Source organism: Arachis ipaensis, chromosome B02 (assembly GCF_000816755.2).
Source record: "Arachis ipaensis cultivar K30076 chromosome B02, Araip1.1, whole genome shotgun sequence".
Taxonomy (NCBI): Eukaryota; Viridiplantae; Streptophyta; class Magnoliopsida; order Fabales; family Fabaceae; genus Arachis; species Arachis ipaensis.
The window spans coordinates 2222550-2236468 of NC_029786.2; the positions used below are offsets into that span (position 1 = coordinate 2222550).

The 13919-nt window shown below is 35.4% G+C and overlaps 1 protein-coding gene across 1 annotated transcript; it reads left to right on the forward strand.

The window, feature by feature from the left end:
- On the forward strand, positions 7470 to 10814 carry LOC107626596 (putative disease resistance protein At3g14460). The gene has a single exon (XM_016329500.1). The coding sequence runs from the start codon at positions 7470 to 7472 to the stop codon at positions 10812 to 10814; it is 3345 nt and encodes a 1114-aa protein (XP_016184986.1).

The following is a 13919-nucleotide window of genomic DNA, read 5'->3' on the forward strand; positions in this document are numbered from 1 at the left end:
ACACATAAATAATAATAGTTAATTTTAATATATAAATAGTAATTGAAAAAAAAAAACTTTAAACCTTGACTTGACTTCATTGTGTGTGTCTTTTTGTGCAAGTAACCCATAATTCATGTTCTTACTTGACCGAGTTATATCTCTTCCGGCCAGAAAATTACAAAAATCATCTGGAAGAGGACGAGCAATACAAGATCAACCAACCACACGGTGAGGCGAATAGAAAATTTTTTTTTACCCGTGTTTTTTACCTTGACGATGGCGGATGATCAGAAATCTCCAATGTCTTTCGAGCTCACGCGGATGATGACTAATCAATGCATGACTGATGATAATCAACGAATGGCAGATCAACTTGTCGAGCTTATTAATGCCCGGATACCATTGGAAACAACAATAACTATAGTGAGGACACTCAAATAATTCTCAATTATTACCGGAGAGAGTTCTCAATCACCATGTTTTAAAAAGTGACAAAATAAAATAGAGTGTTAGGGGACTAATAACTAGGGGTGTTCGCGGTGCGGTTTGGTTCGGTTTTAAGAGAAAAAGTCATCCGATTCGAACGCTTAATTTATGTGCGGTGCGGTTGGATAAAATTTTTTTAGAAATCCGATCCGATCCGATTACAAGCGGTTTGGATCGGTTTGGATTTGCGGTTTTTTAAATAAAAAAAATAAATACATATAACAAGTCTCAACATCGAATTTTAAATAATCAACAATGACATAACAAGTCTTAACAATATCTTAAAAAACTAACGATAATATAACAATAGAAATAAAATTATAGGTTAATTAAAATAAATAAATAAATAACATTTTGAACATAAAATATTTATTAAATAATAATAATACATGAATAATAGAAAAATGTATAACAAATTGAACATATTATAAGTATAATTGTAAATATAATAATATTATAGCACATTGTGCGGTTTGGATTGGATTGGATCGGTTATGAAAAGTAGATCCGAAATCCGATCCGATCCAGCGGTTTGTAAAAAATAGAATCCAATCAAATCCGAATTAATGCGGTTTTAATTGGTTTTCGGTTTGGATCGGATTGAATGAGCAGTTTAATTTGGATCGGTTTGAATTTGAACACCCCTACTAATAACTTTTGTGATTTGTATCTATCAAGTAATCATCAATAATGTTTTAATGGTATAAAATTTTATTCAATAGTGTGAGACTCATTTTTCTTTTGATAGTTATATGCTGGCCAGAATTTAATAAAATTACTGGCCCGCTCGACTTTTCCAATAAGATAATCAAGACCTCTGACCTTCTTCCTCCCTCCTCCATCTCTTGAGAGTTTTCAGCACTGCTGCATCATAAAAAACCGTCACAGAGGAGCTTGGAGGGGTTCATGTTCTCACTTCCAAGTCTATTTTTAATTAAGAAGAGCGCACAATGCACAAGAACATGGAGATCTTCCGAGAAGACGTGCAACATCTGTGGAACGAATGGGAGCTGAGGACGCTGGTTTTGCTAAGCCTAACATGGCAGGTTATCCTCATATGTGGCTCATGGAGGAAGCTTGCCCGTGGTAACTTCATCAGCATTGTGGTTTGGGTAAACATATCTGTCAGCAGATTGGTTAGCCACAGTTTCGCTGGGCACACTTGCCAGAAACCAAGGAGATGTAGGCAAACAAGATAGGAACTACACCCTGCAGGCCATTTGGGCTCCCTTCCTTCTCCTCCATCTCGGAGGTCCTGACACAATCACTGCTTACGCCTTAGAAGACAACACTTTATGGCTACGGCATTTGCTCGGTCTAATTGTCCAAGTTTCCGTGGCTTTTTATATCTACTTAAGATCTTGGAGCACCAGTGCCTTCACTTTTATAGCTATACCGGTGTTTGTTTCCGGGATCATTAAGTATGCAGAACGCACTTGGGTTCTGAGATCAGCTAGCCCAGAACAACTTGAAGAATCTTTGCTCTCCGCTCAGTGCATACAACTTCCAAGTCTCAATGACCGTTATGGCAGTCCCAGCTGGAGTATGTTCACAGAGGATACTACTTGTTTCCTGTGCTCAAGCGTCTCTATGCCAATCTGAGCCTAAGCTAAGCAGAGGGTCTGCGAATCTACCCATTGATGAAAAAGGAATGTGTGGAGAACATTGAGGATTATGAGGAACAGAGTTGTTCCTGTGTGGATAGCCAATTCCGAGGTAGAGCTAGTTGAGTTGCAAGTTCAAGCTCGCCTCTCCTTCCTCCAAGAACGGCGACGGTGGGCACCTGCAAAAGCACTCCAACGCTCAAGTTAGTAAGAGTGTGAGTAATAGAGATGATATTCAGAGTGAATAACGTACCTCCTTCATGTCAGGAGTAGATATATTTATAGAGTTACTTAGTGAGTCTGATATTGTGGAGCTGTTATTGAGTGGGTGATAACTGCTCTTTAGTACTCTTCTTTAGAGAGATTTGCGGAGAGATTCCTGTACCCATTTGAGTTGGCACGCAGTTGTTTGATTTAATAGGATAAGTCTGTTAGGAGATCAAAGTACGTACTCTCCACGTACTCCTGAAATATCACGTGTATATTTAGTTTTAATTATATTCCGATTTATAGTTTTACCTGAGCCGAATTATAACAAACGGACGGAACAAGAGTAATTATGCTTTTAAACTGGTTGAGGTCCAGTTGGGTTTTTTGTATGACTTGCTTTACACAAAATCAGCTACAATTTACTATCTACGATGTCTCATTTTCCGCTTCATTAGTGTTTTATGCATAGTGTCTGCTCTAGCTACATGTGTTGTCTTCCATAATGTTCATGTGCATGAGTACTCAAGGGTTGACATTTATATAACATATTGTTTACTTATTGGGGCTATTTTACTCGAGCTTTATGCATTTGTGTCCCTTGTTTTCTCGGATTGGACTTTGAATTGGCTAGTCAACAAACATAGTTCACTGCAGAATTTCATATGCTGGGTTTTGTCTTGTCAGAAAAGGTGGTCAGGGGTTAGCTCAACACAACTTGTTGAATTTTTGCATGAAGAAGAGGGTAACAAGATGCATTGGAAACAATTTTCTTTTCATGATAGTTATACTGGCAAAGGACATGGAAAGATGCAGATGCTGATCTCAAAGGCTGCGTTTGTTTTTAGAGACAGGGCAGAACATGACACTAAAACGGAGACAATAGGACGGAGACACTAAAAATTATCTTTTGTGTATTGTGTTTGGATACGATGGACAAGACACTAACGTAATATTTAGTATTATGTTTGGATACACATGGACAAGACTAAAATATTATATGAAATGACTAAAATAACCCTGTGATTCCAAATTTTCTACCTCAATACAAATTAATTTAATAAAAAATGAGAGTACGTAAGAATACAGACGGAATGAAAAAAATATTTGAAGAGGCAAAAAATTTTAATAAAAAAATATCTACAAGAAGGAGAGAGTACCTGGAAAAGAAAGAGATAGAGGAAGAACAGGAAGAAAAAAAGTATCTCTCAACAACGCAATAGGAAAAATAAAAATGAGTAATAGTGAAAAAAAAAAAGGAAAACAAAATTTATAAAATTGTCCATGTCCACTCTTCCAAATTCCGTATCCATCATTGTCCTTCGTGAAATAGTGGACACAAAAGTATAAAAAACTGTCTGTCTTGGAGACAATATGTCCACTACCCATGTCTCTGCTTTCAAAACACTTTTTAAACAAGTGTTGTCTATGTTTCTGTGTCCTGCCCCGCATCTCACACAAAAACGAGAGCCGTACAGCAGACAAGGATTTGATTATAATTTTCTCAAGAAATTGCTTTCTTATAAAGGTGACAATGCTTTGATTGACTTCCAAAATATTGGCTGGGGCGTTGACGTTGAATTTGGTCATAGCTTACTCATTTGGCATATTGCAACCGATATATGCTATTATTCTAGAACAGAAGAATCCGAAAAGGACTACAGGGAAGCGAGCAAAAGAATATCCGATTATATGTTGTATCTTTTACTCATGCGTCCACTCATGCTGCCTAAATGGATCAACAGGATTACTCACCTTCGGAACACTTTCAGGGAAGCCACAAGTATATTGCATCGCAACCAGCAGCCAGTGAAAGATGCTGCAAGCGCTTCAAAATTGCTTATTCATATGCATAGGCAGTGTCACCAGCCACTCCAACAACTTCGAAGGGAAAAGGCTAGCAAGTCTTTGCTCCATCAAGGGTGCCGCCTTGCTTTACAGATTGAAGATCAGAGTTTTTCATGGGAAGTGATATGTAATGTGTGGATAGAGATGCTTACTTATGCTGCAAGTCAGTGTGAATGGGAGGCACATGCTCAGCGACTCCGAAGAGGAGGAGAATTTCTGACTCATGTTTGTCTTCTCATGGCGGAACTTGGTTTGAGCAAACAATATGACATTGCGCCGAAAAGACCGAGTGTAGAAAGCCAAAATGAAGGATAGGGATGTACAACAAAGACATCAGTACATCACTGAGTTCTTATTCATAAGTAGTGTACTTTTTATGGTGTTATGTTGTTCTGTTTTAAAATTTGAATCTGTTGTAATATTCTGCCACTGAAAAACAATGTTTAGTAATGTTATATGAAATTGTGATAAGAGTTGATGATTTATTGAACTAAAAAGAATGCTGAATAATGTGTTGTTGATATTTTCCTTCTTTTCTTTCTTTCTCTTTTTTTTTTTAAAAAAAAAAAACTTTTTTTTACTTATATAACAATTAAATTACAAAATAATGATTAAATATAATTATTATCTATATTAAAATTATATATATTTTTTATTGAATAATAATATTGAATCATATATAAATGATCAAATGAATGCATTGTATATTATTTTTTATGAATTAGCTTTTAAGTTTAACATTTAACTTCGTATTATCTAATGTATTCTTAAACAATATAGCATTTTAAATCTATACTATATAATACAATTAATTTAACTCTGCACATAACGCAAGCCTTATTCTAATTATCACAAAATTTTGATCGAAAACTCTTTAAATCTTTCGATGTTATAATTTTGCTATAAGCCAATAAAATTTGAAAATTTCTATTAGATCAAATAATTTTAGGATCTAAATAAGTTATGGTCTTATAATTTACATGTTTCAACTTTTTTTTCCTTCAATTTTTTATGTGAAATTTTAATCTAAATACCTTCACTACAAATTAATTTCACTGCATGCATTGTTAGCTTTTATTAGAAATAATTATTCTAGAATGCTTTAGTTTATGTTTATTTCGTTTTTGTATTTTTTTTTTCTATGTGTAGAAATAAGACTTTGTTTCTGTTCTTGCATAGTAATCTGAGTCGAAGTATAATTTTTTTTAGTGTCGAGATATAACTCCTTCTTTCGTTTATATAGAATTTTCTGTCATAATAACACAGACACCGAACTATACTTCAATCGCCAAGAAATATCGAAAGAAGTTGAAACCTGCAAAGAAACTCCAACGCTCAAGTAAAAAATCGTATAAGATAAGGTATAAGTTATTCAAAGTGAATAGCGTACCTTTTACGTGCTTAAAGTTTTGTATTTATAGTGTTGTTATGTTATAGGTGGTTATCCCGTAGACCTACTATTTTAGTAACCACTTCTGCACGTGTTCAGATGGTTACGTTAGAGTCAAGATTCTCTCTAACTGAAATAGGCATGTTTGATTTATTTTATTCAAATTCCAATTTATAGGTAAATTTTAGGCCAAGTTATAGCTAATGGATTAACAGAAAAATTTAGGCCGAACTATACGTTTCATTGGCCGAGATATAGGTAATGGATCAACACTTGTTTTCCAAGTAATAGGTAACAATTATCGAGTAATATGGAATGGACCAAATTATAACGGCCGAGTTATAGATGTAATGATCGAGTTATGTGTTGGTAATTTATGAGTTATGAAAATCCTAACGTTCTTTTGACCTAATCTTCAAATTATAGCTTATAGTTGGCGAGTTATAGTGACCAGATTATAACCCCCAAGCTTTACCTGTTTATTTTTAAGAGAAACGGGTTGAGCCTTTATAAAAATCGAGTTCTAACTCGACAGGATATAGAAGAGATGCAGTTGTGTTATAATTTAGAGACATGAGGATTAGCCCCCCAATATCAACTTGATAATCTTAAAAATAAAATTGGACAAGCTTATCATTGAGAAAGGTGTTGCTTATATTAGTATATTTTTTAACGAACTTATAGTTGATTGTTGGACTGACACCGACTTATAGGTGTCGGTATGCTTTGACTGATTTTGACTTATAATTATCGGTTTGTTTGAAGTGATTCCAACTTATAAATGTCGGTTTGTTTGGATTGACTCCGACTTATAGTCGCCGATTTGTTTGGAGTGATTCCAACCTATAGGTGTCAGCTTATTTGGATTAACTCCGACTTATAGTTGCCTGTTTGTTTGAAATGACTCCGACTTATAGTTGTCGGTTTGTTTGAAATGATTCTGACTTATAGGTGTCAACTTGTTTAGATTGGTATGTTTGAGTGTTCTTTTCATATTGAATAATCGGTTAATTCCTTCTGAAATAAGTTGCGAAAAAAATTTGAAATTTCAACTTTGGATATACATTAGAATAAAATAGGTATGTTGAAGATATCTCAGAATACAATTTTTTATATTAGAGGTATAGATTGGTTAAATAGGCATTCGGTTTGGTGCATTGTTTGATATGTGATAGTAGATAAACCGACTTATAAGTTGGTATGAGTTTTGATTTGTTGTGAAGGAGAACAAAATAATAATGATAAAAATAATAAAGAGATGAAAAAAATGATGTGATATATGAATGTGAAACCTCCATAGTTGAAGGTGCAGGGGTGTGCCTCGTGTAATGACCTTAGCTATTTTGAATGGTCTTCTCTGTTGTTATGATGTTTGTTTTGTTTGTCAACTTCTTGGCTAAAAGTTGGTTTTCTGCTCTTTAAACTTGTCGGATCTCTTCTATCTCTATTTGGCATGTTGCCTTCTCTCAGAACTTGACTAGTGTCTTTGATTTTATCACTGTTATTATCTCTTGAAATTTTCCAGGACAAAGTCTACTCTTTAGCACATGTAGGTGGACATCTAAGTTGAGGTATGGGATCTCTATGGCCACTTTGGCAAATCTCGTCATATAATCCTTAAAACTCTCATGTTGTCCTTGTTGTATGGTACTAAGATAGTCCGAGTTATGCACAGATCTTCGAAGCTGCGAAGTTGTTGACAAAGAGGTTGGCCAGCTCAATAAAGCTTGATATAGAAAACCAAATCAAGGCAGCACCATCTAAGAAAGTCAGAAATGTATGACAAAGTATTGGGTCAGATGCATCGTTCATGAACATTATTGAGTTGAATTTAGTGACGTGGATGTTGGGATCACCGATTCCCTCATAAGGTTTCAGTGTCGTCGGTAGAGTAAAATTTTTGGGTGAAGACTGCTCTCTTGGGTGCTGAAGCTCTTGTTGCTGATGCTGAGATGAAGCAGTTTGGCAATAAATCGGTGAGGAAGTGGCTCGATAATCTCAGGGATGCTGTTTACTGTGCTGAGGACTTGCTGGACACTGTCCTCGCCAAAGCTGCCACACAAAAGGAGGTAGAGAAGATGGAAGGGGTAGTTGGAAGAATAGAGGATCTTGGAAAACATAAAGATTTGCTTGGTCTTGAAAAGATTCCGACTCTTGTGAGAGGGAATGTGTATGGCAGGGAGGATGACCAGAAGGCCATAGTCAAGATGCTGAAGGACAGCAATGAGCATCACCTGTCTGTGATAGCTATTGTTGGCATAGGTGGGGTTGGTAAAACAACTTTAGCCCAATGGCTGTACAACAATCAGGAGGAGTTCATGAAGGGGTTTGATCTTAAAGCATGGGTTTGTGTTTCGGAGAATTTTGATATCATCGAGACTACAAAGAATATCTCAAAGGAGATCCTTGGAGATACTTTTAGGGTTGATGATTTCAAATCACTTCAAAATGCTTTGAAAGAAAAATTGTCGAATAACAAGTTCTTAATTGTTCTGGATGATGTTTGGAGTGATGATGGTGACAAATGGAGTAATTTTATGACCCCTTTCCAACAAAATCGGAATAAGGGAAGTATTGTTCTTCTGACTACTCGGGAGGAAAATGTTGCTTCTGCAGTTCAAAATTGTCACCCTTATTTTCTCAGGAAGTTGTCGGAGAACTATTGTTGGTCAGTGTTTGCAGAAAATGCATCTTTCCCAGAATCAAATGGGAACAAGGAGCTTGAAAGCATAGGTCGAGAGATTGTCAAGAAGTGTGATGGCGTGCCATTAGTTGCAGGAATACTTGGAGGCTTGTTTCGTACAAGGCATGATGTTGATGAATGGAACAAGATATTAAGGAGTGCTATTTGGGAATTTCCGGTGGCGAAGAGTAAGATTATTCCAGCATTACTGATAAGTTACTTCCATCTTCCTGCACATTTAAAGCCTTGTTTCCTTTATTGTTCGTTGTTTCGAAAAGGCTATTTTTTTCATAAAGATGAATTAATCTTGTTGTGGATGGCTGAAGATATTTTACAACCACCGAGAGGATATACTTTAGAAGAAATTGGTTGCAAGTATTTTGATGAACTAATTTCTAGATTATTTTTCAAAAGGGTTCAGGGTCAAGACAATTATTTTGTGATGCACAATATCTTGCATGACTTAGCAATATCCCTTGCTGGAGATTACTATTGCAACTTGAAAGAACTTGGCGAAGAAGCGGACATAGGGATTCTGACTCAACATTTGTCATTTGGAAGATTGAATAGTCCAAACTCAAAAATACTTAATTCGGTTGCTTCGTTGAAATCTTTGAGAACATCCTTGTATGTCGTCGATTTGTTTAGCATGAAAAGCATAGCATCAAAGTTGAATTGCTTGAGAGTTTTATCCTTTTATGAACTTGATGTATTGCCTGATTTAATAGGTTCATTGATTCATCTACACTATTTGAATCTCTCTTGGACCAATATTAAGACATTGCCCGAGTCCTTATGTAACTTGTACAGTCTACAAACATTAAAGTTGCGTGAATGTATTAAGTTGACCATGTTGCCTAGGGGCATGCATAAGCTTGTGAATTTAAGGCATCTTGATGTTAGAAAAACTCCTTTGAAAGAAATGCCGGGAGGAATAAGCAAATTGAAAGAGTTGCAATTCTTAAGTGATTTTGTTGTGGGCAGACAAGAAGAGAATGGAATCCGAGAATTAGGAGGGCTTTCAAATCTTCACGGATCACTTGGGATTCAGAAATTGGAGAATGTGGTTGATGCCAATCAGGCAAGGAGTGCAGGGATAGATAAGAAGCATATTGACGAGTTATTGTTGAAATGGTCTTCAGACGATGATATGGTTTTAATAAATGCACAAACTGAAATACAAATACTTGACAGCTTAAAACCTCATAACGGCTTGAAAGAGTTGAGAATATGGGGATACAAGGGTCCAATATTTCCAGATTGGTTGGGGCACTGTTACTACGAAAACATGACAAGTGTATCTCTGTTAGATTGCAAGAATTGCTTCATGCTGCCTTCACTTGGACACCTGCCTTCTCTAAAGTCCCTCCGCATTCAAGGTTTTGATCAGCTGAGGAGTATTGGCGAGGAGTTTTACAAGAATGAAGGAGCTCATGATTCTTTGCCTATGGCACCGTTTCCCTCACTGGAGACTTTGGAGTTATATAACATGCCATGGTGGGAGGAGTGGCACTTTCCTGGCTCAGAAACTTTTCCTCGACTCCGGAAGCTTCAATTAAGAGATTGTCCAATGTTAAAGGGAAATATGCTTAATGCGGTATTCTGGGGAATCGTTTTGAAAGTTCCAGAAGGACGGAGAGAGATGATACTTAACAGCGATACTTTTTCAATTAAGGCAATGAGCATCAACAATCTAAGTTACCTCCAAGAAATACACATCTCAAGGTGTCGGTCTCCTTTATCCTTTCCGGACAATTGTTTGCCCAAATCTTTGCAAAAGCTGACAATCATGGATTCTAGAATGCTGGAATTTCCGCAGCAACAGCCACAGATCAAGCATGATTTGGTAAAGCTACAAATACAAGACAGCTGCGATTCACTCACCTCGCTATCATTGGATTCCTTTCCCAAACTCAAGAATCTTGAGATATCCTTGTGTCGGAATCTGGAATCAGTTTCAATGTCAGATACACCACACGCTTCTCTTCAACGTCTCACCATCAATGGATGCCACAAATTAGTGTCATTTGCAGGAGAAGGACTGGCTGCACCCAACTTGACTCATCTCAGCGTCACATATTGCGACAAGTTGGAGGCATTTCCGAGTCACAAGAATGCTTTTCCAAGTTTACATTCTCTCTGCATACAAGCTTGCCAGAAAATGTGTAAGGTGCCAGAGGGTGGTTTGCCGCCTAACTTGAAAGAACTTGTTGTGGAAGGTAGCGACGAATTAATGAAAGATCTATCATGGATGGCCAACTTGGTCGCCCTCACTGAGCTTACTTTGGATTTTTGTTGCGTGAGGTCATGCACACAGGTTGGGTTGCTGCCTCAGCTTCCCTCCCTTACCAGTTTGCACCTCTGTTACTTTCAAAATCTGGAGACTTTGGAGTGCAACAAGCTTTTTTGCCTCACTTCGCTCCAACAATTACACATTTCATACTGTCCAAAGCTGGAGAACATGGAAGGAGAAGAGTTGCCTCCCTCTCTCTTGCTACTCACAATTGAAGACTGTGGTTTGCTGGGAGAACACTGCAAGAACAAGCATCAACTAATTTGGCCCAAAATTGCCCACATCCCCACCATTCAAGTCAATGGCCAACAAATTTTCTGAGTAGAGAACACTGATCAGGTATTTCTCTAATCTTTCATGTTTCTCATACCATAATTAAATTCATACATGCATAAGTGATACTTATTAACCATCATATCATATTTTTCTATAAAATTGCATTTAAATAGGAACATAAGAATTAATTGCCATGAATTAAAATTTCAAAGAGAGGGAATATCTTTTCTTGAGCATCCATCATTTAAGAATTTTTTTTTAAGATGTATGAATGAATCAGATTTAATGTTGTGACCATCTTCTCTACATTCCCAAGTGCAGCAAACACTTTTTGGAGCAAGCGCTTTTTGGAGTTCCTCTCTACATTCCCATTATCATCAAGTGAATGATCGGATGGTCAAATATTCTTTTGTTCAAATGGAGATTCTTCACTCCTAATGCTTCAAGTAGAACTGCTGGAAAAACTGTCATTTCTTTCATTTTGTTGATGTGTGTCTGTCCTTGCATAAGAGTTGTGTATGTATGCTTATTAGTACTTCTAAGTTTTGAGACATCTTTGTAGCTTTGATTTGGATAATAGTTACCTTCCTGTGGGTTTTTTTTATCTCTCACCTTGAGAGGTTTTTTCCCACATTAAACTTTGGTGTGACTATATTATGTTTGGGTGCTTCTATATTATGCCTTTGTCAGGTCTATTCCTTCTCACTATTCTTAGAGTGAAGTCAAATGTAATTAAGTATATTGCCTATGAACCATAAATATATAGGATTCTCAAGATTAGAAGGTTAAGAAAATTATATTAAGTCAAAAATTAAAGTGAGTAATTAAGCTGGTATATATGTAGTGTTATGTATGTAAGTTCAACTTTGTGCTAAAGTGCATGATTGAATCCAAGTGTATGTTATTTATTTGTTAATCAAATTTATTGGTATGAGCTAGCTGCCTACCAAATAAATTTGAAAACTTTGACACTGTGTATTCCAGGTCTATAATAATGTGTATAATTACTAAAATGCCCAGAGTGAAACTAAACATCCCAAATTAGCAAAGAAATTCAGAGACAGTAAAAAGAAGCAAGCTAGTTAGGAAAGAAGTTAATTGAAACAAGTTGAATTTGTAATTTGTGCACTTGTGAGGTCTGACTGTCTATTTATTGATCCATGAAGAGCTTATTAGGATCAATTTTGTTATTTATGCTTGATATGTAACAAAATGGACAGCAATTTTAACATTCTATTATAAAATTATTAAAATTATACTACTATAGAAGTGTTTTCTCGCTGTGATGGTACTCTATCAGTGTATTGAAGAAATTATTATTATTATAAGTTGATAAAATAATTGGAAAAAAAATCAATATTAGCTGCCAATTCTCAAATGAGAAATATTTATAGACAAAAAGAAAAGAAAAGAAAAAGACTTATTCTTGGTTGCAGGAACAATCTCTATTTTGTTATTACTATTTCCAATTGATCAACATCAGGCACCAATTTGCATAGAAATATACAGATGCAATGCAGCACAAACAATGTCAGGGTGAAAAACAAGATATATAAGCCTAAAGAGAGTGGTTTAAACTTTAAACATCAAGTCATAACTAACTAACTATATGTTGAATAAAGCAGCAAGAGAAAAAGAAACATTGTGTCTCAAAAAACAGCTTCTAATTGTTCCATTGAAACTTGTCAACTATCATTGTTTCAACAAAGCTATCTTGTTGTAAGAGAAAGACATACACAAGGCCAGACATCCTTAGTAGATAGCAACATAAGTAATTAAAAACAGAAAAAGTTAATGAATCTGAACTCGAAAATATATAACAATGCAGAACTCATGACAAATGACAACACAACCAATTCAGTTGTGTGGGGAAAAAAAGAAGCTGAAAAGAAAATTGATTATTGTCTTCATCAGTCTTGCACTATCATATTGTCTTATGTCTTATATTTTTATTATGATGCCTTTCTTTGGAAAGTTCACTCAGTTTAATGTTTTTGAGAAGATGCTGATTAATAGAAAGACAAGGCCAGGTAGAGAATAAATTACAAGATACTTGGTTACAAAACCTCATAAAGAAATGAAAGTTGGACCTCAACCAACTTAAAATCAAATAACTCTGTTGTCATGCACTGATAATTCCGTCCTTTTCGTTCTTCTTTACCATCAAGGAGTAATTTCGCTGTCCTTCTGCGAACCGGAGACTTAGTTTTGCATAGATTTCTTACATGTGCTGAGAATATCTGCATAGATTTTCAGTGCATTAAAGACATTCTTCTTCATGGAGGAAAGAATGTTTCTAGTTAAGTGTAAAAAGTTTTATACAGTCGTAAAATTGAATTTTTATGAGTGTATTAGCCATCTAGAATTACTTGAGGTGGAGGAAAAGAGCTAAAGGGGTTTGTAATAGGTGTGACTAAGATTCTAGTCACTATTTGTAAATTGTAAGTTAAAGTAAAGATGGGATACCAATTTACAAATAACATTTTAACCCAAAAAAAAAAGTCCTGAATCACAATCCAGATGGTACATATGCAGTTATTTTATTTACTAATAATTTCTCTAATCAGAAGCAGAGGTCATGCATGCTTTTCTGTTCAATGGTTAATGTATAGCATTTGTTGCTTCTGCCTCCTCTTGGAAAAATTTTTAGCCCTTCAATCACTTAAGATAAAGAATTTGTCCAATGTGAAGATGGCTGAAGAATATGAAGCAAAAGGTGATCTTTTTCCCAGTGATGTTCTTAACTTTGAATATATCTCATATTCTATTATCTTTCAAATTTGTGAACTATCAGTTTGTAACTTTCATTTGAGTTTTGTTAACTAGTTTAATGATAATTGTTATATAGATAATGTAGTTTCTAAGTTGAAGGGAATCGAGTGCAGAGTGTAAGGATTATATGTAGTTTCTAATTTCTACAATTTAAACCCATCATTTTAAAATCATACAAAAAAACCCCTCTGTTCCTTCTCAGCATTATTGATAAGATATTCCAAAATAATTTTACTTCCCATATTGCCATGATTGCTTTTAATTGAACGATGATTTAGGACAATGATATGCTAATAATTGTTGCCCAGCTCAAGGAAAAATAAGTTTCGCTATTAGAAAATATGTAATTTTTAAGAATGGAAAAGTATATATATATAT

What these genes read in the sequence shown, in the direction of transcription:
- LOC107626596 (XM_016329500.1), top strand. Translation starts at nt 7,470, where the DNA reads ATGAAGCAGTTTGGCAATAAATCGGTGAGGAAGTGGCTCGATAATCTC.